This window comes from Nyctibius grandis, chromosome 5 (genome assembly GCF_013368605.1).
Source record: "Nyctibius grandis isolate bNycGra1 chromosome 5, bNycGra1.pri, whole genome shotgun sequence".
Taxonomy (NCBI): Eukaryota; Metazoa; Chordata; class Aves; order Nyctibiiformes; family Nyctibiidae; genus Nyctibius; species Nyctibius grandis.
Genome location: NC_090662.1, coordinates 12,582,485 through 12,606,023, shown reverse-complemented (window position 1 = coordinate 12,606,023; position 23,539 = coordinate 12,582,485). Strand labels below are relative to the sequence as shown.

The 23,539-nt window shown below is 39.5% G+C and overlaps 1 protein-coding gene across 1 annotated transcript in view; it reads right to left on the bottom strand.

The window, feature by feature from the left end:
* Window positions 1–23,317, bottom strand: part of SEMA3C (semaphorin 3C) — a 123,510-nt gene extending 100,193 nt beyond the window's left edge. The window contains exons 1-2 of the mRNA XM_068400638.1: window positions 22,989–23,317; window positions 19,750–19,890 (exon numbers count right to left, since the gene is read on the bottom strand). Coding sequence (XP_068256739.1) covers window positions 19,750–19,852 — 103 coding nt within the window. The 5' untranslated portion in view covers window positions 19,853–19,890; window positions 22,989–23,317. The remainder of the gene's footprint in view (window positions 1–19,749; window positions 19,891–22,988) is intronic.
* Between the last annotated feature and the right edge of the window lie 222 nt (window positions 23,318–23,539).

The window sequence follows — 23,539 nt, the reverse complement described above, 5'->3', positions numbered from 1 at the left end:
CTGAGCTTCATTTTCTCCAGACTAAACAACCCTCCTCACAAGACTTGTTCTCCAGACCCTTCACCAGCTTCGTTGCCCTTCTTCGGACTCTCTCCAGCACCTCAATGTCTTTCTTATAGTGGGGGGCCCAAAACTGAACACAGTATTCGAGGCATAGCCTCACCAGTGCCAAGTACTTCTGCTTCTTTGCTTCCAAATTAAGATGGAAATTAAAACATTTTTTTCTCTCTCTATTATATACAATGCAGAAAAAAAAGTAATCTCTGCTCAGTTCTTTGAATGTAAACTATGCAAACATTTCTCTTCAGCAATGACACTTCATATGGATTCCAGGCTGATGGAGATACCTCCCTGCAGACCTGAATAAGACAACTAAATACCAAGATTTGTGTCCTACTCCTGTCCTCAATGATTCTCCCCTAGTTACTTACAGGTAATGTTTAAAGAAGCACGATGATTTTGGCAGCATTTGTTTATTTGACAGGGTTGCTTCAGCTCCCAATCTGAGGTGCCTAACTCTCCCCATGGGCTCAAGAGCAAGCACAAGACACCAAACACAGGCTTTGAATTCCACTCCAGGAGCCAGTCACATAATGTTTTTGTGAGATATTTCAGCACGTTATTACTTATACCAGCCCTCACTTTGTAGCACTGTTTGCATGAAGTCACTATCTAGTATGTTGTGTACTCCAGCATATAACATATAGCGAATAGCATCATTCATTGGTAAATTGTCTGTTGAAGTTCATCTAATATATATTAATAGAAAGTTTCAGGTATTGATGTTAGAGACCTTTGTACAGGATTGTGCCACTGCATGTTAGCCATTATACAGTTTGCTAATGGAGTGAGAATACCTTAAGTTCTCAAATCACAGCTCGTCAGTTACCACAGGTATCTGTCACTCAACTGCAATGATCCATCCTTTATCCTAGAGCCAGCAAGGCCTGGGAAAGTGTGTAACTATGAGGATGCTCGGGTGAGAATTTAATGTTGCTACAGAAAGCTAATCCAATCTATCCAGACATAAAACGCATTCATTCTTGTTTTTAAGCTGACCTACTAGTGCATCTACCTAAGAATACTTTGAACACATATTCTTGTTCCAGTTCTTATTTGTTGCTCTAAGGTAAATACTTTATAGGCATATTTTTGTTCATTTAATGAGAGATATGTGTGCTTCCGCTGTGTGCTTAAGTGTATTACAAAAGCCATGGTATGTGGCTACCAGGCTTATATGATATGTAAACCAGACTGTGAAAGGTGACTGTATTCCTATGCAGTGGTTAAAGGCACAAAAGAAACATGGGAACCTCTCTCTAGCCTTTATTTTTGGCTTTAATAAAACAAACCCTAATCCTTTATTTGTCAAATTACTATCTATTACAGTTTGAACTTTCCTTAAGCTTTACTCTTCTAATGAAGTTTAATCTGCCTGAAGCAAAAGAGTATTGTGTGTTCGTGTGTAGCCAGTGTGAATGTGGTTTTGCAGAAAAGGAAGTCTTCTGAATGTTGGGGGCTAAAATCAATGGAAAATGGAAGCCAGCCTATTGCCCTTGTTTTTCCAGCTGTCAAATTTTACTCTAATAAAGTAGATAGTATTTCTTTACAACCCCATTAATTTTTCCTAAGCAAACTGACAATACCATTCACTGTTCTGTGAACACAATCTCCATAATTTATGCTATTCTTCTGTGAGAAATACTCTGAACACTTGTGTGTATAAAAAGGGACCTTTCAGCAATGTGTTCAGAGGCCCAAACATCTCTTTGATTTTATTTTACTTTTTAACTTGGACAGGGGACTAGATACAGAAGGGAGCAAATGTCAATAAAATTGGAGGAGACAGTAAGTGTGAAGAATTGTCAGGGCAATGCACATTTTAGCCTGGCAAAATAGTATGCAGTCTCTTAAGGAGCTTAGAAATAAATAACAATAGATTTTACAGAAAGAGATGGACATTAAAGAGATCAGCTCTATGAAATCCTCTATAATTATATTATTTGAAAAGCAGACAAATTGGGGATGGAGGAAGGGTGCAGAAAGCAGGAACTCCTTCGCTGTGCAAGACAATCTATGATTTCACATAGGATCTTCATCTATTAAACTTCTATCTACACAGCGGATCATCAGCTTTCTTGACCCATCGTTTTGAAACGTGTTGCACTGTTTAAGATTCAGCAGGTCTAGATATTAACAGGAGTCAACATCAGAGTAGGAAGAAAAACTTTGCAGATATAGAAATTCGAATATGTATTTGTAGAGAATACAGTTACCCCCTCACTATTTATATGGACCATTAGTGACTTTGACACTCCCCAAGTTTCAGAGTCACTAACAAATGTTATTTTTCCAACACCTCTGTGAATAAAGAGGCAGCATTAGCACAAATGGCCACATATGCGCTAGCAGTATTAAAAAGTTTATGAACATTTCTAGGTATCTCATGTTTCTTAATGAAACCTTGTTGAGACTGTTATCATTAAAGACACTGTAGCTGAGCATTTTGTTCTTCTTTTCATTTTGAAAAATCTTTATTTGTTTTTGACTCTGCATAATCAAACTCCAACTGGTAATGCTGGCATTTGGGGTTTACTTTTTCCCTTCATCTAAAGATTTGAGATGCTGGGAGAAGTGGTCCTACTCTCGGTCTGTTTCAGAAGAATCTTATTATTATTATCATAATGGAAAAAAGGCTGCTTTAATCAGTTAAGTATGAGACATATTTCATTGACTGCAGGAGAGACAGTAATGAATTATTGCTTCCCATCCACCCCCATATTATTCCCACTGACTAACACAAGCGTTAGCACTGCCCTGCTGAAAAAGAGAGTATTTTGCTTTTGATTTCACCTTCTCTTCTGAACTGTAGTGTAACAGTCCCTCAATTAGGAAAATTAAATATTCTCAAATGTGAAAATATTAACTAACTGTATGAGACACCACAATTACAGAGAAAGTCTGTTTCTTTAACCTTTGTCTGAACTTGTAAATTACTGATTTCTTTTTGTGGTAGTTGCTTGACATGCCTCATTTCAGTTGCTGCCAGTTGCCATAAGATGGCAAAATACATAGAAATCTTTAATTCTGCTTCCACCAGACAAACCTCAACACAAAAGCTTGGGTGCAGTCGTGTGGGGAAGTGGCTAAAGAGAAAAGAAGGGAAAAACAAACCTGCAAACCAACTCTGTCTCTGTAAATAATACAAAGCGCCAATTACTGGCACGGGCAGTGAAGAAGGGACAGCAGCAAATGTGTACCCTTTTCATCATTGCCAAGGGAGCAGTCAGGCCTGTCCTGAGATGTCTAAGTGCCACCCTGTTAATGCATCCATACTTCCACGGGCTCTGAAACCTCTGAACTGCATAAATGCTTCATGCTGAAGTTGGGACATAAGAAAAAAATGGTGAAAACATAGAAACTGATTCTCATCTTTTTTGCTTTCATTCTAACTTTTCTTAGAAAATTGAATATTCTCTTACAGTGAAAAAAAATCATTGAACACTGTCAGGTATCACTGTGGTCATAATGACTCATCACCTTCTTTTAGGGTGGAAAGGGTTAAATGCATCTTTCTCTTTGAAATACTGAACCCATTAGAACACACGATCATGATCCAAAGTTCAGTAACATCATTGGACTTCAGAAGGATTTAGGCTTTGTTTTGGGTTTTCTTCCACCCAAAAATGAAATTTCTTTTTAGTTGCCGTTTCCTTTTGTTTTGCCAAAACCAAATGGAAACACATAAGGCAGAGAAAGACTGCTGCAATGCAAGCTATATGCTGTGGATAAACCTCTGTGGACCATTTTGAAATTAAAATGCATCTATTCGAAGTGTACGGAGACACAGACATGAACATGGATATTTTTTTAAAGTTTTGTACCATAAGGTTTAGTAACACAAAGTTCTGTAACACAATCTTACTTTAATTTCTGTGTAACATCCATAAAATTGAACTCAGAATGAAAGCTGGAAGAAACAGCCTTTCCATGTTATTTTTCTCCTTAAGAGTTTCTTTTGGTTTTGACATTGTGGCTTGCTTCTTTCTGAGGGCCCATTCTATCCGGCATGCTCAGGTTATGCTGAAGGAGCAATTTTCAATTGTTGCCAACCTGATTTAACAATATAAAACCCCCACCAGTCCATAATAAAAAAACTTGCAAGACTTATTCTTGCATTCTGGTTCACCATTGCATGTTGCTATCTAGCCAAAATCACACTGGGAGACTACGCCCTCTTCCCTGTGCTAAATACTAGAGTAGAAATCCTGTCAGGTAGTATATGTACATGGAAGCAAAAAGTCTTAATCCTGTAACACCCTTTACATTAATTATGGTCTCCAAACAGAGCAACACTAAATCTGTTATTCCCTCTACCTTGCTTTCAGCCCCTTTTTTCACGTGCAGGAGGAGACAAGGCAAAGGTGTGGCAGCTGGGCAAACATAGGCGGCATATTTTGCTATGAACTGTGACCTCCAAATCCTAAGCAATATTTGTGAAAAAGAACAATTGCTTTATCCAAGAACAATCTTGTCGGTATTTTCTATCAATAAAGAAAGAATCAAAGGATATTTTTCCCTAACTTAATTTAGAAAGAAAATAGTTTTACTTGTTCTTCAAAAAATATCTTCATCTCATCTAGTCTTTTTTTATCATTGGCATTTATTATAGTACATAACAGCTGCTGAGAGCCTTCAGTCACACAGATTTTTAAGGCTGATGGAAGCATCAAGCTAATATTTTCAATGGCTCTGGGATCTGAACCCATATCCTCAGGATTAAGGCAGATCAAATGAAAATGAATACCTCTTTACAGACAAAATCCACCTATCCTTTACACACAGAGAATGGATTTGTCTGTACAAAGTAGAATCTAAAGAAGTGAACTGAGATCTTTTCTATTTTATTATTCATATACAAGCTATTTTGCTCCTATTTTGGTATTACCAAAACGACACAGTGCTTTGGCTTCCCCCAGTGACAAGAATTAATGCCCAAAATGTAAATTAATAGAGAACTGGTAATGGATGCTCAGGCTTTTCCTTTTAAACTCATATAAACTTATATGCTTACATGAACTGAGTTACGGGCAGGAATCAAAAGATATCCTCAGAAAGTTACAGAGAAACTTCTCCAAAAAATGGCTGGCAGGTGAGTTCCTCATCATATTATGATATCCAGCCTCAAGAAATACTCAACAACTGCCATGGGACACAAAACACATTTGTTCATACTCTCTGGGGAAAAAAACCTCAATAGTTGACTCTAACCCCACCAGAGCCAACGAAATCCTCCTTTTTCTTCCCCAGCTGGACACTGAAACAACTGAATAGTCATTAAGTACATACACAGACAGATATATGGTCCTGCTTCTGATCTTGCTCAGTTTTAAAGTGGCTGAATTTTGAACTATTGTAATACGAATAGAGTCAGACTCTATTCATATTATATGCGGAGATGAGCCTGGAGAGGGGTGAAGAGATGGTAAGCAGTTACTGAAGGGAGCAGCTCACTGTTAGAATGGAAGAATCACCTTCCAAGACTAAAAATAAGCCAAAGAACAAATAAAGATTCTGGAGTACATGGCACAAATGGAGAGATGAGAGAACTGGGCTTGTTCAGCTTTAAGAAGCAAAGGAAAAGGGGAAATCTTATCGCTATGTACTATGTACTGGGAGGCTACTAGAACATTGACATTAAAGGGTGGGATTTCTACCCTTGGAGTTATTCAAGACTGACGTGGACATGTCTCAGAGCAACCCGATCTAATCAGACCTGCTTTGAGCAGGATGTTGGCTGGAGGTCCTTTTCAACCCACATGATTCTGTGATTCTATGGAAGACAGGAAAAATGCCGTGTTTTTCTTAAATAATGTCAGTAAGAGACCATTACAGCCTTTTAGAGCGGCTAAAGAAAGTGTCCCTAAGTCTGTATAGTCTAACGATCAACACACTTCTAATGACTTTTTCAAATATTTAAAATAATACAGTATCAATCACATGCCTGAAAAGAATAAGCTCAGAAGCACATATCACATTAGTAGGTTTTTTATGCTGGTTGCGCATGCATGCGTGTGTTATGTGTGCACATTTACCATACAAGAACAGAGCTCAAGCTCGCAAACTCAGGCACCAAAAAGAAAGAAAAACCACAGTGCGGGCAAATTTAGCATGATATGTATATGAAACAGGATGTGGCCAGGTAGTTTAGAAATTTTTACTCTGGACTTTGCCATTTTAATATCATTTTTTGCAAACTCTTTTTGCTATACATCTGCTATACATCAGGTAACATAAAACTTGCCCAGAAGTAGACACATATACCTCCATAAACACAGTATGTACTGTAGAAGTCTGCTTTATCTGTTCTATGTAACATTATACACATGTACAGATACAAACTTTGAAAACAAACTAGAACCAGATGTCACGGTAAGCAAAGATCTAATATCTCTTCTGAGACCAAATGTATACTGTGAAATTTTGTCAGAAATGTCACTTATTTAATTTAACCTTAACTTTAATTTGGTATTAAAAGTGTTCCACAGTATTTTAAAAATAAATAAATAAATTCTGCACCTGTAAATTTAGTTACATTCTGCACACTCCATTATAACATGTAGTGATTTACTCATCATATAACGAATCAGCTCAGTTTAACAACAAGAGGGCAATCTCTTGTTCTTAAACAAGAGAACAAATGAGATTATGTACAGAAAACACAGGTAGAATCATCTGACATTGCTTTCATATCATTTCATGGAATGCTGCATATCTAGGATTTCTGGCATTCCTTTGAACAGGAATTTTTATATTTTACTGTGCAGCTACAGACAGATCCATGTTTTTGCCTTCCACACCAGGGAAATCTATTGTACTAAACTGTAAGAAAACAATTTACGCAACATGCAAGGTTTCAAACTTGGAAATCCACACTTTAGGCTCAATAATTTGCAGTAGGCATCTAAATAAAAATTCCTGATGTTGAGTGTTTATAGCTTCCATTGTGGACACAGGCTGCCAGGTCATTTGGGTCAGATTTCTGACCTTTCTGAGAAAAGATAACTTTCTTCTTCAGAACTGCTTTAGCAGATAAGCTGTGCTGGAAAAACTGCCAAAATAGATACCAATGTCTTAATACTCACACCTGCTGATAGCTGATAAAATCACAGAACCACAAAGCACACAGGTTGGTAAGGATATCTGAAGGTTATGTCAGCCAAAATCCTGCTCAAAACAGGGCTAGCTACTGAAGTGAGATGGGTTTGTACCTCGTTTAGCTGAGTTTCAAATACCTGGAGTGATGGAGAGCCCATTGCTTCCCTATACCACCTGTTTCAATGTCTCACAGAATCACAGAAGCAACCAGGTTGGAAGAGACCTCAGGGATCATCGAGTCCAACCGTTGCCCTGACACCACCCTGTCCACTAGACCATGGCACTAAGTGCCATGTCCAGTCTTTTCTTAAACACCTCCAGAGATGGTGACTCCACCACCTCCCTGGGCAGCCCATTCCAATGTCTAATAACCCTTTCTGAAAAGAAATTCTTCCTAATGTCCAACCTGAACCTCCCCTGGCGAAGCTCGAGGCTACGTCCTCTTGTCCTATCGCTAGTTGCCAGGGAGAAGAGGCTGACTCCCACTTCACTACAACCTCCCTTCAGGTAGTTGTAGACTGCAATAAGGTCACCTCGAAGCCTCCTCTTCTCCAGGCTAAACAACCCCAGCTCCCTCAGCCGTTCCTCGTAGGTCAGACCCTCCAGACCCTTCACCAGCTTGGTTGCCCTCCTCTGGACTCGCTCCAACACCACAACATCTTTCTTGAAGTGCGGGGCCCAGAACTGAACACAGTACTCAAGATGCAGCCTCACCAGTGCCAAGTACAGAGGGACGATCACTTCCCTAGACCAGCTGGCTACACTATTCCTAATGGAGGCCAGGATGCCATTGGCCTTCTTGGCCACCTGGGCACACTGCTGGCTCATGTTTAGCCAGCTGTTGATCAGCACCCCCAGGTCTCTTTCCGCCAGGCCGCTTTCTAACCACTCTTCCCCCAGCCTGCAGCACTGCAGGGGGTTATTGTGGCTGAAGTGTAAGACCCAGCACTTGTTCTTGTTGAACCTCATGCCATTGGTCTCGGCCCATCTATCTAACCTGTCCAGATCCCTCTGTAGGGCCTTCCTACCCTCCAGTAGATCGACACTCCCACCCAGCTTGGTGTCATCTGCAAATTTACTCACTATGCTTATGGTGAAAAAAACTCCAAATGTGACACTTTTGCCTTTTATCCTGTCACTGCGCACTTCTGAGACGAGTCTGGCTCTGTCCTCTCTATACTCTCCCCATCAAACAGCTGAAGGCAGCTACAAGATGCCCCTTAGCCTTCTCTCCTCCAGGATGAAGAAACTCAGCTGTCTCAGCCTCTCCTTGTCCACCAAGTGCTCCAGCACCCATAACAGCTTCCCGACCACTCTCTGGGCTTCTTCCATTTCGCCAGCACCTCTTATGCTGGGAGGGCCCAAAACTGGACACAGCAATCTCTTTCCCTGATCTCTCTTCTCCACAAATCAAAACAAATTAATTGGCACGATTGTAGAAAACTTTAACTTATAAATGACACAGTAGGCCAGAACCATGCTCAATTTCTCTGTAGAAAATCAGTATTTTGCCTCCTAACTGACCCTAAAGAGAATACACACGTGTACTTTCTTCAACATGAAAAGATCTGGTATCAGATCTGAAGTCAGCTTCAAAGGAGATGGAGATTACCTCTAGAGCAGATGTTATGGCTGAATGTTCTCATACAACATGAGCTGGGGTGCAGTAACTTCATCCCAACTCCTTATGCCTATGAGTAATCTCCCCAAGACCCTTTCACCTCTTGGTGACTGCTACATCACCCCCCCATTCTCCACAGAGAAATAGTTGCTTTCTTGAAAGGGCCTTTTAGAGAAAAAATGTCCCATAATCTGCTATTTCTCTCTCACACATTTTCACATAGGACTCATACCTATCAACCAAGAATTAGACACACTTTGAACAAAACTCATTTTCAGCTGCTCAGCAAACAGGTTGGGGCTATCACAGACACAGAGCAGGAAAAATAAGCAAAGGGAACAGTAAACAGTGAGTGGCCACCTTGTTTATTCAGAGTGCTGTGGTTTATTGATGTTACACACAATCTCAAGTTTAGTTGATCTTAGATGTTAGATGTTTTCTCTCACATCTAACCTGATCTGAAAGGGAGTTTTCTCCAGCTGCCTAGGGAAGCTTTCAGCAGCAAAGCCATAAACCTCTCCCAATGCCATTGTCCCCTCATGTGTAGAAAGAGAATAACCTTAAAGCAAAGGTCCTTCACAGTCACCATGCAGTGAAAAGAAAAAACTTAGCTGCTTTCCTTTTGAACAAGTCCAGGCAGACTTCTTTCACCTCTTTAAGGACAAGGTAAGAGAGGAACTGAGTATACAAGGAGGAGGACAGGCTGCCTCATAACCAGCATTCAATGCTTGACTCCAATACCAATACTAATACCAACACCAATACCAAAATACCAATACCAATAAGAAGGCACTCAATAGAATAATAATAATAATAATAATAATAATAATAATAATAATAATAATAATGGAGAGGGATCTCATCACTGTACCGCGGTGCTGGATGTATCTGGAGTGCTCTTACAAGAGAAAGTTCTTTGGCAACGACACCCTGAGAATCTGGAATGAAATGTTTTTTTCTTTTTTGAAATAGCAAGTGGAAATTAAGTCATCGTTTGTGGCAGATTCCTGTATCTGCAAACAAGTCCAACTCAAGAAAGGCTTTTTTTTTAAAAAAAATATTTAATTCTATTATATCACCCCCCCAACACATCCATGTAAATTACCACAGTAGGTATGAAACCTGCTCTAGTATTGATTCAGCTGGCACAACCTTCCTCTATAAAACCCTCTTCAGAGCTCCTGCATCAGGGTGGTCTGCTCTCTCCAGCTGCTGGGGAGATGCTGAATTCCTGTGCTTGCCCCTCTCCCCCAGTGCCTGCTTTTATTGAAGTGAACACAGAAGCAGCTCTAACTAGTCCAGTCGCACATATACGCACAAATGCAGCAAGACTCACGTTCTTTCTCTTCTATAAGCGCCATGCTAGTGCTTCATGAACTCACTGCTCGTCTTCAGGGTGCTGGGGCAGGAGGAAGAATTCACCAGCTAACAAAGCACATATCGTGCAAAGATTCTCCCATGTCTCAAAGGAAAAGATGGGACCAGATAAAGCCTGTTCTTTGGTGGACCTGGCTGGTGGGCCAAACCATGCTGGTCAAGTTTGTAAGTCTTCTCCTTGCTTCACTTTCTGAACACTGTTAGTACAAACAGAGGTATACCTGACCACATCTGAAAGTTTCAAATTATTTTTGCAATTTTATGCAGTTTTGCCACTTTAGGAACAGACTTTTTCAGCTGCTTGTGTGAGCTTAGAAGAACGCGTTTGCCTGAGATCAGGAAATAGTAGAGAGGGAGTTTGAAGAAACATCCAATGAAATAAAAATCACTAACATTTGATCCTTCTCCTACTCTACTTTTGAAAATTATGTCTGAAAAAGTTTTATGTTTGCAAGTATCCATAAGAAAAACAAGGTTTCTACTGGAGAAATGAATGGTTGACACCCTTCTCATTTTAAAGGGACTTATCAAAGCTATAAAGATGAGTTATTAAACCAGAAGTAATGGCTTTACAGGCATATTAATTTTCATATTTTATAGCCATGTATGCACAGCTTTATTTCCCTAATGCAAACCACCATAAAACACCTCATGAGGGCTTTAAACTCTTTTGTCTTTGCTGTAGGTTTGCCTGCTTTAGGAGAAAAAAAATATAAAATAATGGTGCATTATTTTCAACAGTGGCAGGAAGAAGGTTTTTAGCCGAATCAGCTTTAAAAATTCCAGCTGTGTTCATGTTGAAGCCATCGAAAAGTCTGAGCCCAGGATCAGCTCTCCATGCCAACTAAATCCTTCTCAGACCTCAAAAAGTAAATTTTTGAAAAAATGCCAAGCCTATCCTTGAAAATAACATCTTAATTGGCTGATATTAAAAAATCAGAAAGTGCTATTCTGAAGATGCAAGTGCTCACATTTTTGTATACTAATTTGATATTGTGCCTTGTGAGAGCACTCAACATATTAACACAGAGACTATCTCAGAAAACGGCAATGACAGGCATGCAGGCTGGTTATTTCAGACAAGGAGGAATTTCTAAGAACTGTAGAAACTAAACATGTTACGAACTATCCTGTGCCACTGAAATGCACCAGAAAGGCCAGTGTGTGACACTTTGCCCCAAGGAAAACACCGTGTTTCATTCCCCGGCTGGCTGTGGCTCTGTAGAGGGTAAGAAACTCCACTCTTCTTGCCGTCTGAGATCAGTAGTTGTTTTCAACGAGTTTCTGTATGAGTTTTAAGTTCACACCTAGTAAAATGTTTGGGATCAAAAAGCAGAAAACACAGGTGCACATACTGATGCTTGTATGACACAGTGTTTTGAATACAAATGCCTTTTTGCATTAAAAATAAATTACTGCAGGATTATGAATATATCTATCCTACTATCTTTCCCTCTTTGTTTCCTATTACACTATTAATTTTTGTGTGCATATATACCATGACATTTATCTTCTCCTTCTGCCATTCAAAACTTTGCATTCTTGGTCTGTTACATGAGAAGGAAAGAAAACAAACCTCATCTTTCCCAGCCATTGAACTGAATGAGCGATCAGACACTTGCCTCACATATTTCCCTTATCCCTGTAAATCTAACTCCTTTGAGCTGGGAGACTGAGAGATATAGCCTGATTTATACAGATGTTAAAAGAAGCCAAATATGTGCCAAATTTAATTGATTCTGAGCTGACAGAAATTGATTTATTCTGTATAACTTGAAGCTTTTAAAAGCGAATGTATTTTTCATTAAGAATGGTAAAGGGAAATGGTATTAAGCAAAAGAAAAAATCTAAGAAACAAGAAATTATGATCAGAAAAACAAGTGACTGCGAAAGGGAAGGATTTACAAGACCTTGTTTTTTTCAGTGGCATTTGCAAAGCAATATAGGAACTATGAAATTGCAAAGGAAATACTAAAAGGAGACGTTAAGACAACAGGTAGTTGAAGGTGAATTTTAATATGCCACACATTTACCATGTAACTCTAAAGCAAATTCCTTTTTCTTCATTTCAGAATGCCAGCCTGACCCTCTTAATAGCTGAAAGTGATGCCTTTAATTAAAGAATTTGGCTTCAGCTTAATTTTGGTTTCGGTTTTTTTTTTTTAATACAATTAACTGCCAAGACACATTTTTTTCCATCAAGCAACTTGGCAATCCAGGGTGATTGTGATGTCTCCTCATCTACATTCTAGAAGATAACTTTGGTGAGGCAATCATTTATCCCAGAGCAGTGAGTAAGATTAAGCAGAACAGTTCAAAAGTCTGGGTATTTATTCCAAAATATTTCTAAACGTTGCATTGCACAAAATCATATTTGCATTTGAAATTTGTACTAGAAGTAAAAACTTCTCATAAAAATAGGGTGTGTTTTATATGAAGTTATTTACTTACAGCCCCCCAATAAAATTAAAAAACAAAACAAAACCATTCTTCCTTCCCCAGGGTTACCAATGTCATTAAAAATGTCATATCACACTCCTGAGATAGTGGCCAAACTAAGAATTAAGAGCTCATTCCTGAAAGGTGCTCATAGACCAAACTCTAAGCTCATGGTGATTCGTGGGCATTCACACATCAAGTCTGAAATTCACTTTCTCTCTCTAACAACACACAGACTCCGTAATAAATAGATCCTGCATGTCTTGGCACTTCCTGATTGAACTCACTGGAGTCGTGTACTGGTCAAATGCTGTTCCAGAGATTTTTCCGATTAAGATGGTTTGATGAGGGTTCCAGGAAGAAGCGATATCAGTGGCAGATGAAGTAATGATGCAAATGCAACGGTACCAAGTTTGCATTAAATAAGGATGGAGATATGAAGAGAAGGGAGGAAGGACAGATGGTGTAAACCCTCCATTAATCACCACTGTCCACTTAATTACTGGAAACACACGCTTATCTTGATTTGCACACCTCACAGTAAGAGAGAAGATCCAACTTCACACCGATTCACACAGGTAACGGAGTATTTTTCACTCCTCAGTTGCATCCCTGAGACCCCAACGCTGTAATCGAGTGAACAGGGGAAAACACACAGCTGCCTTCTAACCTGCTGTCTGCTACAGCCATTGCCATCTGAATGTAAGATGAGATGAGAAGGCACACTGTGAATCAGCAAACTGTGTTCCTATGACAAAGACCCTTCCCCGAGAAAGAGTGCCTAGTCTTTTTATTAAGGAGTGTTATTGAGAATGCTGAAAAGTCAGCACGAGAAAGAACAAAACACACATGTTGAGGAAATGGCTGGTTCAAGTGACAGGATAAGGTCTTGGTCTATGTATTCATTCGTGGCAGGATCTCAGTCAACGCACTTCAATAAAATGAGTAATTATTGTGAGTCACGTCACCAATTACATCTGATACACAAAAAGGCTTGTGCAGCACCACGTATCAAAGTGCACTGTGAACTCATCCAGTATGGAAATGGCTCACAGAGGAGCTCTTGTTACTGGTACTTGAACAGTCCTGAAAAAGACAGGGTATTAGAAATGTCCATGCCATTTTTCTCTCATCACATTTTTTTAAACATAAAAGATGTGTTGTACAATAATGGCAATACAACTGCCTATATAGGGACTTCAGCATTTGCCTTGGACAGGCAACACAAGGGAGAATTGTAATGAGAGAGCAGTGGAACTGACCAAGATAAGCTGCTTTGTTCTATGATAAGTAGAGAGAGCTAAGATGTGTCGAATGTGTCAAAACGTTCTAAGATAAAGCTTGATTTTTCCATACCAAAATTAAAAAAAAAAAAAAGAGAAGGTTCAAATTGACTGAATTGGAGAACAGAAAGATTAAAGGAAGTAAGGTATCTCTCAGATAACATCTACTTTTTATCATGCAAGAAACACTCAAGTCTTCTCAAACTTTGTAAAATTTGGATGAGTCCTTCATCCAAGAGTAGTATTAAATTTGTAAGCTTTTCTCCTAAATTGGGGGCCTGATAATTAACTGCCTTGAAGACCATGTGCTTATTTGTGCTTTCCTACAAGGGTACCTCTTGCAGTAACTTCAGAGAACAAAAAAAGAAATGGACCAAACACTGACTGTGACTTCAGCTTTATTGCATGATCGTTTTCATAACTGAAGTCACAGCACATGGCACAATCTAACTTTAAATACAGAAACAATACATGAAATTCTCCTCTCCTGTACACTCATGTCAACAACAATGACAGTGAAGCCAAGTCAGTGACACTGCCATTGAACAAGAGTGAATATGAAAATAAGCAGATTCAATGTCATTGGGCATGTGGGACCTCTACCCTTGGAACTCTGGAAAGAATACTGAGCTTTTTACATAATGCTTCCTTTAATATCTGTTTGAAATTTTTTTTGACATTTAACTCATAGCTTATTCAAGTAATTCAATTTCTATACAAGTAAGATTTATTGCACTACGTCTCTGTTTATTTTAACAGCAGAGGAAAAAAAAAAGACAAAGCAAGAAAAAAAATCTATATCCAGAGAAGATAAAGTCTAAAAATGACCTCCAAAGACTTCAATTTGTAAATTAGGTATTTGTCTTCAAGAACAACCAAAGTTGTCAATTCAACCAAATGTAAAAATACCAACTTCACTACTAAAGGTACGAAGGAATTTTTAGTTGACTATTGAAAAGTAAGTGAAGTTTTTAGATCTCCAGTGAGAGATAATTGAAGGGGAAGAATTTTCACATGGTTGGTATTCAATGCTTTATAAATTAGTATTATTTAAGATCCGTGAAGCTGTGAAAGCCACAAATCAGTTACTTTTGAGAAAATATGACCCACAATTTGCTGAAAATTATGCAACTATATAAACACTCAAGAGATTTCTGTATGAGTTCTGCAGAGAAACAAAAATAAAACCGTGGTTCTCTTTTTTTTTTTCTTTTTTTTTTTTTTTTTTTCTAAATGCTTTACCTCTCTTTCATTTTGCAAGTAGCTTTCATTTCATTCCATGGACACCACCAAAGATCCAATCAACTATTTGAGCATAAACCATTGCCTACTAGACTGTCATCAGCACAAAGTCCCCCAAATAATAAATGAACTTTTTATTAACTGTGGTAACATTAACATTACAATGAGGGATTGTTTAAAAACAAGTTGTACTGCTGTTGCTCAAGAGCTCAAAGAAAATGGTTCTCAGTTCCTTTATTTTTCCTTGAGGGTAACCACAGGGGTTGCATTAAATCTTTTAAAATATGTTGACAGTTGAATAAGTGCTGCTGTTGCTCTGGTGACATTTTATGCTTTTTAATTGTCATTAATGAAGCTGACTGATACTTTCTTAAAAGTGCTATACGTGTTCTAGTAATTTTATGACAAAAAGAGGAACAAAACTGTCTGCAAATTAGCCTTGATCCACTTGTCATATGGAATTTTCACTGTGGACAATGGGAGAATCTGCATGGGAAATATCTGCTTGACCAGACATTTTAGATAGGAATGCATGAAGTGTTCCCAGCAAATTGTGAAATTATCACTTGGTTATGCATATCCATATAAATTCAAAGCTAAAAGAAGATTTGTTTGAGTGTATTTTCAAAAATAAGTACCGGAACTGCTTTGACTGATTCAGAATCTGATACTAAAATGGTATGGCCCAAAATTTCAGTGTTGCAATAAAACCCAAAATATAAATGTGTGTTGGAATGAAATGAAAGTCTGACACCATCCTGGAGTCTAATAACTCCTTTCTTATTTTGATAATACTCCACTGATTTGAGAAAGGTTTTGCCCCCTGGAAAGACTGAAGGATACAGCTCCCAATTATCTGTTCAGGAACGTGCAATAACAAGAAGGAATGCACGTAGCTTGAAAAACAGCAGGCACTGCACTTGATAGTTCATAAACAGATAAGGTAAGTCTTTTGCTATGGGGAGTAAATAAACTATGGTGCTTTAAATTATGATGGGAGATTTAAATAGATTAAGGAAGATCTATTCTGGGGACAAGGAGCCAGAAGAGGTAAGAGGAGGGGGGATGGTATACTAATAGTGTAGGGAGATGTGTTGAGTCCATTCCAGGTTCCCTGGCTCTTGCACGCTCCATGGTAACACAGCAGATGATTCCCCAACACTACTGCAGCTGCTGCACCTCAGGCTTCACATCTTTGTAATTTCAGAATCAGAAAAAGTTGAAGCCATCTTTCTTCAACTGCAGTGGCTCTTCAAGTGCAGACATTGTACTAATATTGATGGTTTGAGCCATCACAGTTGAACAGGTCAATTAGGTCACGACAAATCATTCCAAGCAAACTGAAAACCCCTTTGCCTGATTCTCCGTAAGCCTAGTGCCATGTATAGCCCTGTACACCTGGGCAAAGCACACAGTTCAGCTCCAGCCTGGCCTTTTCTTTCATCCAAGTAAACAGCTATACAAGGTGCAAAGCAACAGAAATCAGGCCTCGGGGTTCTGTACAGCACTGCAATTTTCAACAGTCAGGGTGCAGACAGCAGTAAGTTCCACACTCGCATCAGACGCACATTTAACAATCTCAGCTAATTCATGAACTACATTTTAATTAGACCAGGGGCCGGGCTTTTGATTTCAAAAATAGAAATTAGGGTTGCAGTCCTTCATCCATTGAAGTTAATTGCAAAATCCCTATTATCAGGCTCTTGAGGTATTACCCAGGCTTACTTTTTAATTACATTTGATTCTTAATGAAGTAGATGGCAAAGAGAAAAGCAGCCCACGATTCAAACGATTCACATTTTTATCTTTCCTGATGAACAACAGAATAGGTCAAGATACTTGCTGGATTTTCCCATGAGAAATGCTGTGATGTGAATAAGCTCAATTGACTTGATCCTGAAGGAGCAGGTTAACTTTGAAAAGCATCACTCATTTTCTCCTCCTGTATACATACTGCCCCCAAAACTTGTGCAATGTCATTACAGACACCAAGCCAAATCCATTTCAGAACATGAAAAATATCATGTAAGTATCCTAAGCTTGAATGACTTGTCTTTATTGTCTAATGTCATTTAAAACATAAGGAGTCCTAATTATAGTTTTATTTTCAAATGATGCACTTTAAAAGAGTGACAATTCTCCATAAAAACTGACAACTTCTCAGGGTATGGAGACAGACAATAACTTGATATTTCTACATGATTCAAAAACAAAAAGCTATGAAGCAGCTTATGTAGAAAGAGTATGTTATCACACCTGGCTAGAGAACAGTACAAAGTTTCAACTTTCTCTCTTATATCATTACCTACATATATAAATGAAGATTTATAGAACAGTAGTTCATACTACATGTGGGGCCATTACCTTGTTATACACAACAACCTGCAAACTGTTTTCACATAATGAAAGCTGTTTCTTACCATCTGGAAATAGACTTAAAAATAAAATTACTGGTTTTATATTATACAAAAAACTCAGCCCTTTATTTCAGACATTATTTGCCATATTATAAAGTGCATAATTAATTCCTTACTTTTATGACTTTGAAAGACCCATTAAAAATCAAGGACTTTAAAATGTACCTTTTTTTAAAAAAAAGTTTGGATGTTGAGATAAGTATTAGAGAAAGTAAAATGTCCATTTTAAGATAATCAGATAGTATTGCAAGGCTCTGGTGACACTTTCCTCTAACTTTCACTGAGGCTAGAGACTCAGTGTTACCCATGCAAAGCATCACTTTAAAAAAATCAAGGAGAGGACACAGGACATGCAACTACTGTACGTGATATTGCAGAAGCGAGCTGCAATCGAGGCAGCCCAGCAGGGTTACAGTCATGAGGCTGTGTCCCCAGTGCTGGCGTGGGGTGGCAGAGCTCTTGGGGCCCAAGAACCTCACCAGACGATGGGGTTGCTGTGACATAAAGCTGTCATAACCCCTTTCAAAGGAAGGAAGGTCAAACTCCTTTCAGAGAGGGACAGAGAAACTAAGGTTTCAATTCACCCAGACATTATTTTTTCTAAATCCCTGGGTTTGGGATTTTTTTTCCTATGGGTGGTTCTGTGTTTCAGACTTGCAGGATACCTGTGATGAGCCAAGGAACGAAACACAAATCTCTTGAGTCCACGTTAAAATCATTTGCCCCTTATTATGATTCCTTCCCATTCACAAGGTTGAATATCACAACACCTGAACAATTCCTACTTCATGCTCATACCAGAGATCAGGTGAAGCCTAGATTACTTTCAAGGTCTCCATGGACACGATGTGGAAATCTGAACCAGCCTGTTCTACGTAACTGTGACAAACCTTCAGGTGTAACACACAACCGCAGCCGAACTTGCTTCTGTGTTGAGTTGTGCTGAATCAGTACCATCTACATTGAGTCAGCGTTACTTAAGCAAGGAAAAGAAATTCCCACCTATTGCTTCATCTCGCAGTTCCCTCTTGAAATGCAATTTCTACTATTGCTTTTACTGGAACCATATCAATTTACACCTATTAAGTATCATGCTCATAAGTTTAGGGCCCTATACTCTACAATATCTTGTAATTGTTCAGTCTGCTGGTTGTTATTTGCTGAAGATCTTGGCAGGTGTCCTTCCAGTTGTCTCTCAGACTCAAGAGTATGTAGTTGTGATCATTGCAGCAAATAGCAGTTCGAGGTACTTACTAGCTATGATTATTTTCAAAGTGATTCTTTAAAGACTATTCAGAGCACACAGGATATTCTCATGGCAGGACATGGCAGTTGCAGAGCATCTCTGCACTCAGGAACCATACAAACCATCCTACCGCAGACAGTACTGGTGCGGGGAGTAGCAACCCCTCATGCCTCAAAGACATTCGCAGAAAAGGCAGAGGGCTGAAGAAAACTGATTTCCTACAGTTAGTGACAGAAGATTTCTGCAAAAATTTAACAGAAACTGTGAGCCTGAAGAACATACACATTCTGAAGAGGTGGCTAAAAATCAGCATTTAAGACAGGGATTAGTACCAGAAGAATAAGTGACCTTACTATTAAAGTAATACTGGGGAAAACTGCAGCAACAAGGTACTGCTCATCACTTCAGAAGTAAAAGCACCTTTCTTTTGGAAATAATAGTTTTGATTACTTGTTAACAGTATGCAGGCATCAGTGATTGCCACATGCTACGTACATCCGATACATTGTACAAAGTGCACAAGGAATGATCCTTTGCCAAAGGACTCTGTGCCTTGCTAACTGTCTTGGTAAACCTTCAGGCAGCCTGATTTTCAGAGTATAAAGTGTCTCAGTTGGGCACTGAATGAAAGCAACTCAAGTCATGAATAACTTCCACTACATGCCATGTGCTGTCATCTTTCCCAAAGAAAATTAAGGATAAGAAATAAAAGGTTTAGTTGTTAGTAAGCCATAATAACTCGCAAAATAAAGAGAAGGTGTTATTAATTATGTACCTATAGCTATAGTAGCACAAACTTCAAGTGAAAATCAGTTTAGGCTGACAGGTACCTCAGCAACACAAACCCAAAATAATAATTGTGGACGCAGATCAAAAAGCCAATTTCTACTCAGTTATTGAATTTCAGAGGAAGAAGAAAATGTTCAATCATAACATTTGCTTAAGAATGTTTATCTTCTTTCTTACCATTGAATGTTAAAAACACCCTCGCTTGAGGCTGGGAAGATCCTTTTACACTGCTAAAGTAACTAAATATCCCAATCAACACGTGCAGCACAAGAAATGCCATCTCTTCAGATTTGCAACTCAATATCCAAGAAATGAAACCTGAAAGACAGAGATATCTCATTACTGTTATACAATTGTGTGGAGTAAAAACAACACTAAAGAAAGATGTATGTTAGAAAGCTCTTCCAGCTGAAGCCATAATATACGATAATGTGAAGGAGGTTCAGCACTTCTGTTTTTCCTTTGTACATCTGAAAATAGTTTTCCCCAGCAGTCTTCTGTGCTGGCACAAAAGGAGCTCTCTGCCTGTTAGTATGAACCAACAGAGCCTGAGTTTTGGCTAAGGCTGACTACAGCATTAGATTCAGTTTATTTAAATAAGGACAATTCCACCTGCTGGAAAAATAATTATACTAAATGTCAAGGCAGAGCAAAGCAAGGACAGGAGATAAAGTTTCACAAATAAAAAGCTGGCTGATATTTTTAGATGATGTCTCTCCTTACTTTACATCATATTTGATCTCCCTCTCATGTTTTGGGGGGAGGAGGGGGGAAAGGCAGGTTTGGGTTGTTGTTTGCCTTTTTTTTTCTTTTAACATTTGAAATCAAAAGTAGTTGGCAATAGCTTTAAGTTTTAGCAAGTTGAGTTCTCTAATGGCCCTCTAGATCTCCTTTTAAGACGAAATCCTGACTATGTACATCACTAATTTCAAAACCAACGAAACCAAAAGTATTTCAACATGCTTGAAACTGTTAGTCAACATTTGCTTTTTGGGCTAGCTCCTTTTGAGATACTTACCTGCTCTCACAGACTTCTACAGAGCACTAAGAATAGCCAGTGTTGGACAGTGCATTATACTTGATACTTCTGCTACTCCTCCTGCACATCTGCTGAATCTACATTCGTTTTATAGGGTTTAGCTGCTGAGAAGAGTGAGCTCCTCAGAGAATCAGAAAACATCCCAAAACAAAACTGCATCTTTTCTCAGCTCAGGAAGGGCTTGAGCTCACTGGAGTCAGTGGCATTTCCCTATCAATTCCAATGGATGTTGGACCAGACCCATAAAACCCAGCAGACATTGGAAGCTGAGTATTGAATGTCTATAATGCTCCTAAACTGCACCTCTCCAAAAATTGTGAAGTCCAAATTTCATTTCACCTATGATAACAACTTTGTTCTTCAGCTCAGCTGCAAAAGTGAGAATAAAACACACCCTCATTTTAGGCCCATTCTAATTCCCTGCTTGTATATTTTTTCTTTTTGGCATCGACAGCCCTTCTACTAGACACCACTTGCTGGTCAAGCAGGTGATATATTTCATTCTATGGTAACTGGAAGCACTTTGAAGGATACAACCCCTACAGCCAGAAGATAGCATTAAAGGCTATACATTTATTTCATGAAGAGTTTTGTTGCCTGTGCAATCATCTTACACTTCTTCACCTCAGCTCTGCTCTAGCACTACAGTCCCTCCAGTGGAAGCCAGTATTTCTACATGCTTGTTCATTCAGTCCCTCTGAGAGTCACACCTGTCCTAAAAGGACCGGCTGTAACCACCACAGCATGGCAGGAACCAGCTGTCAGGCAGGGATGACTTTAGGTCAACACCAATTTGGGCTGGATCCACACCACTGACTTAGCAGTGAAAGCCCCGTATCTCATTACTACCTCTGTCATTCCCTAACCACTCACTGTAAATCGTTTTGAAAGCCTTCTTCTGTGCATGAGAACTTCATACTAAGTTGGGGGTGGGATGGAGAGCATGCGAGCAAGTGCACAGCTCTGTAGCCCACACTCTAAACTCTCCTTCACAATTTGCTCTGGAGTACTGAGAAACACATGAAAATCAGGTAATGCTACAACTCTGCTAATTGACTAAAACACCAGTGTCAGAAATTTGCCAGCTACAGATCTGGTCTACAGGAGAAACATATCCATTCTGGCCCAGTTCCAAATTATCTCTAAGGGTCTGTTAACTAATAAAATGATAGTTGCAGAGTTTTCGCCAAGAATAATTTTTAAACAGGCTGCACAAACTCTAGTATTAATGCTGCTTTGTGGGCTTTAAATTTAAAACCTTGTGACTAGCCCACGGGATATCCTTTAACTTACCCCTCTTCTAAGAGAGAAATGCCATTAAATCCTGATAAAATTTCTTTGTCAGGCCAAAACAAACAGCCAATCATACTGAACATGTGATTTAACAGATGCAATGGGATTAGTATTTTACAGTAGTAGCACTATACTTTCTTTGCAATAGAGATAAAAAGTCAAAGAGGAACAAGTGTGTGGCTTTCTCTCTTCCCTTAAATGACATTGTAGGAAATAATAATAAAAAAAACCCTTTCAGCACTCTTTCCCTCCCACTCTCATGCCTCCTGCCAATTCTAGTGCAATCAGTTACAGGAGTGAAACATTGCTACATTTCATTGCTCAAATTGCAGATCTTCACCGTTAACACAGAAGTGACAGGCAAATACAAGATTCAAATTCTGAGCTGCATGGTTCCTACCCAGCTGTTAGACACATAAATAATAAATGCATATGGTGCCAAAAAGGTACCTCAGGGTGTCTGACATGGGAGTTACCTAATGGAAATAGGCTTAATTTCAGAGATTTACATACCTGGTAAGTGAACACAAACTCATTGCAGGTTTGAATCTCAGTTTGGGCTTATATCCCAGTTCTGAATTTATCTCAGTAAGTCATGATACTATATTCAGCATGTCCTGCGCACAGGATCCCTGCTGACAACCCACAGACCTAAAACCTTGCAAGCACTGTTAAAGAATCTTTTAGGACACACAAAAAGCAATGTCTAATTACATTTCTGCTCTTATACCCTATTCTAACTGCAAACAAGCCGGCAAACCGCTACTAAAGTGAAGTGGTGAAGTTTTCCTGCCACGGAGGTTGCTTTCAGCTTTCAGAAAGTATTATACAGCTTTGCTGTAAAGTGCTGTGCAGGTGTCATCCACTACAGGCTGAGTCCTACGCTTTAATCCTGTAAGGAAAATCATTCAGCAGAAGAAAGGAAAGAAAGAAAGAAAGGGGGGGAAAAAATACCCTGCCAAACACAGACTATGCTAATCTGGAAAATATTGCTTTAACTATCTGTGAACAGTAGGAAAATTCAACCATCAAACACATTTCACATCTATTACAGCAAAGAAAGAGAACTTTCAATTATGCTTACCCAGCTATTGGAGGAACCAGTAATACAGATTTCTATCTGGTTTCTATCAGTCTATAGACTCCACTCCTGTTACCAGAACATTTTAATTCCGAACCTGGCTCATTGTGGAGGGGGGCAATTAAAAAAAAAAAAAAAAAAAAAAAGTCTCTCTTCGCGGAGGTTGCAAAGGTATTCCCGGCTCCTTTGGAAAATAATCCTTGTCGCTGGGCTCCTAAGGCACCAGGAGCGCTTCTCCCGAGCCCTCGGTTAAGCGCCCAGGAGTGAACGGAAAGTGGCGGCGCGGTGACGGCGAAGGCTCCGGTTTCCAGTTACCGGCGCTGCCCTGCCCTCCCCGCCGCCGCGCTACCGAGGCGAGGCACCGCGGCCCCCGGTGCATCATTAGCTGAGCAAATAGGGGCTGGAGCTCATAAATAATGGCGAGGCCACACCCCGCCCGGCGCGGCGGCCGCCCGGCACGGCACGGCCCGCCCCAGGCAGCGCGGAGCGCCCGCGGGCGTGCAGGGAGCAGCCTCTACTCGCACCGCGCTTCGCTGCGCGGGGTAGGGGGGCAC